Genomic DNA, 3,786 nt, shown 5'->3' with positions numbered 1-3,786 from the left:
CAAACACACACTCTCTCACACACTCACTCACTCACACACACACAAACACACACACCACACGCACGCACGCAAACAAACACACACACTCACACACAAACACACACACAAACACACACACACACGCACATACACATACACACACACACACATAAGATAATGAAAACACTCAAGCCGTTGTGCTGTAGTATTTTAGCCGTTTTTAAGAAAGCTGTGGTAAATGAAGGGTTAATGAGTGTATCTGTCTTCCGCAGGAGCAGCTGTGAAATTCCTGCCAAACACTGAAGCGAAAGCAATTAGGAGCGACTGATCTGCAGGGAAAACCACCAGTGAGATACAGACTCCAGCACTGTATCACTGTTTCAAAGACATAACCACGGTTCTTTAAATTAAAACATCAACAGTTTGAACAGTTAAAAAAAAAAAATAAGCAACATGAATTTCACAATTACTTCCATGCACTTTTTATTTAGTCATTATAATGTACAGTATGTGGAAAATAATGTGTTTTTTTAACTTTAAACTGCATAAACACATTTCATTACACCAAATACACAAAATAATGTTCTTTTTAGCAGCATCATATGACCCCTTTAAATTAAAACATCAACAGTTTGAACAGTTAAAAAAATAAAATAAGCAACATGAATTTCACAATTACTTCCATGCACTTTTTATTTAGTCATTATGTTAGGATTATTTTTTCTCATGTGTATAATAACTACTATATTCATATTTTACTTCTTAGATTTAACATTTTGAATCAATTATCTGAAGTGGCTGTTTGGAATATTTGAAATGATTCTGAAGTGATTCAGTGTTTGAATCACAGTTCATAGAAATCCATCCGTAATCCTCTATTTTGGACCTATCAGAGCAAAAAGAAACAAAATATACGCTCATATTTTGTTTGAAATATAAGTTAGTCAATATTAACTTGTTTAAGAAGTATTGTATTAAAGCAATATCACACTCTCTATCATGCTATGATCATCTGCAGCTGTATTAATCTACTCTTTATTAATACCACAGCTACTGACCGAATATACAAATAAATGGACATGAATATTGATTCGAGTTAACTCATTGTATTATGTGGGAAGAAAGAAACTAACACAGCTATCAGATCCCCTTACTGTCAGACGTTCAGCAGTGAACTGAAGAAGTGCATAAAAACCCCAAACGCACACCCAGTCTAGACCGACATCAGACAGCTATAAACCTGAGTTTGTTTCTGGCGCTGTAGATTCCTCTGAGGGAAGAATCATTCTCAGACAGTACGAGAATCTCAATCAAGCAAACACCAGACAGGAATCACTCCGAAACAGCAGCTTTCACTGACCACTGCTGGAAAAACCATTGAAAAACTCAGAAAAACCTGTCTCCTATGAAACGCAGGACCCTTAAGTTGTTGGATAATCCTTTTCCATCAACACAACAAGATAAAGTCAACTCAACAACACAAAACTAGATGTTCAATTATAGATGATTACAGATGCTTAATTATAATTAATAATTCTGTCTACACTTGAAGTGCCCATGAAGAACCACAATGTGATGCAAAATCAGTTAGTTAGAAATTAGTTTCTAGTTTTACTTAGTATATCATACATAGACATATCATACTGATTTATTTTCTCAGAACTTATTTATAAATATAATATGTAAGAATTAATTACACCAAATTTTATTCATTATGTATGAAGTGTTACATCAAAGCTCTTGATGGCATAGGGTTATTATAGTTAGCTAAAACTAAAAATAAAATGAAAACTTTAAAAAAAAAATCAATTTTAGTTGTTGTTTTGAAATTAAAATAAACGTCAACTGAAGTTAAATAAAATATATTTTTTTTTATTTCAGCTAGTTGCCAAGGCAACATTTTTTTATTTTAATTTAGTTTTTGAATATAAAAAACTAAATTTTATTTTTAATTTTTTTTATTTTTAAATAAAATAAATTTTTAATTTAATTTTTGAAATAAAATAAAACAACGTTTTTAAAATAACAAATTATATTAAAAAGATGGCGCCAGTTAAATACAAATTAATAAAAACTATATAGACAAGTATAAAATAACTAATTAAAAATTACAAAAACAACAAAATTTTCATTCTTTAATTTTTATTTTTTAATGTTACTTTTTTATTTTAGTTCAAATGAAAACGGAAAATTTAAAAATGAAAACTGATTGAAAAAGACTTTAAGAGTATCTCAATGATATTAAAATAACACTGATACAGACTGTGTCTTAAATGTTTTTGGAAGTAAAAATATGTTCTCTAAACTATGAGCCTCAAAAATAGACCATAATGTGCTCTGCTTCTTTGTGGGTAGGTAATGTAGTAAACTAGTTAGTTACGTCATCGTTCTGCTCAGTTTCTCCCAGTTCAGCAGCAGGTCCAAAAGCACCATTTCAGCTCATATGGACTCTAATGTCACATTTTGCAGTTTAATAAGGGTGCTGAGACAATCGTAGAGGATGGTGGAGTCTCACCTGCTGATTTGGGGGTGAATTTGTCCCTGTTTGCAGCACAAACGGCCAGTAGCCGATACCCCAGATCCATGTCAAAACCCTGCTGGCCTGCGACACGACTCACCACCTGACACACAGACGCAAATAATATTCAAACATCACTGAAATCTCAGCATTCATGCATGCATGCTTTGTCATAGTTAAATTGGGTGGTTGCGGGTTTGGGAATAAAATCTCTGTCCTGATTTGCAAACCCTCGTGAGGTCGGCCCACGTTAAACAGCACCACACCCTGAAGCCTGAAGCACAGACGTTCATATCTGCGTCTTAATTACAGTTAAACACACATCATGTGTGGCTAAAGCGCCTAATTAAACATCTGAGGGAGGTTTGGTTTAGCCCTTTTTCCACATTCTCCTTAAATGCAGCTCAGATCTGCTCTTTCTCTGCTGTAGAAACTGAAACAGCAGAAACACTAAATCAGACATTACTGCACAGAGTCACTTCATAGAATAAAAGTGTCACGAAGCAATAAACTTTAGGCCGACTGAATAAAATTAAGCACATCGTAAATAAATTCAAGCAGAATACAACAGAAAAGAACAATCAAACAGACTACAATATAACAGAGCAGAACCATTTCAAATAAAATGAATAGAATTAATTGGCGCAGAATAGAACAGAATGAAATAAAAAATTATTAAAGCACAATAGAATAGAAAAGTAGATAGACGAGAGCAGAATAAAATACAATAAAATGAATAGAATAGAACAGAAAAAACAATAGGCCTACAATAAATTAAAGTACAACAGAAGAGAATAGAATGGAGCAGAATAGAAAAGAATAAAATGGTACAGAATAAAGTGCAATAGGATAGAAGAGTAGAATAGAAAAGAGAAGAGATCAGAACAGAATAAAATAAAATAAAATAAAATGCATATAATATAATAAACTGGAGCCAAACAGAACAAAATAAAATAGAATAAATTAACAAACAGAAGAGCAAAATAAAGCAGAGCAGAGTAAAATTAAATAAAAATAACAAATTGGGGCAGAATAGAAGAGAAATAATAGAATAGAATAGAATAAATAAAAGCACAAAGGAATAGAAGAGTACAACAGAAAAGATTTCAATAACACAGAGCTGACCAGAATAGAATAATATAAAAAGAATAAATTGGACCAGAATAGAATAAAATTGTATATATTAATCTTTATATTAATCTTTACACAAGGTAACTGTCGGAGCTGGTATAACCAATTGTTCATATTACTAACAGCGGATGAAAGCTGACTGCTGATTGGTTAAAGGG

The 3,786-nt window shown here is 32.2% G+C and overlaps 1 protein-coding gene across 1 annotated transcript in view; it reads right to left on the bottom strand.

Moving 5' to 3' along the window:
• LOC107710195 (zinc finger MIZ domain-containing protein 1-like) overlaps positions 1-3,786 on the bottom strand; it is a 45,529-nt gene that overhangs the window by 22,955 nt on the left and 18,788 nt on the right. The window contains exon 4 of the mRNA XM_016514936.1: positions 2,495-2,600. Within this exon, the coding sequence (XP_016370422.1) occupies positions 2,495-2,600 (106 nt within the window). The remainder of the gene's footprint in view (positions 1-2,494; positions 2,601-3,786) is intronic.

This window comes from Sinocyclocheilus rhinocerous, unplaced genomic scaffold (assembly GCF_001515625.1).
Source record: "Sinocyclocheilus rhinocerous isolate Xijiao unplaced genomic scaffold, SAMN03320098_v1.1 scaffold477, whole genome shotgun sequence".
Taxonomy (NCBI): Eukaryota; Metazoa; Chordata; class Actinopteri; order Cypriniformes; family Cyprinidae; genus Sinocyclocheilus; species Sinocyclocheilus rhinocerous.
The sequence above is the reverse complement of the archived record's forward strand: the minus strand, read 5'-3'. Positions and strand labels throughout refer to the sequence as shown.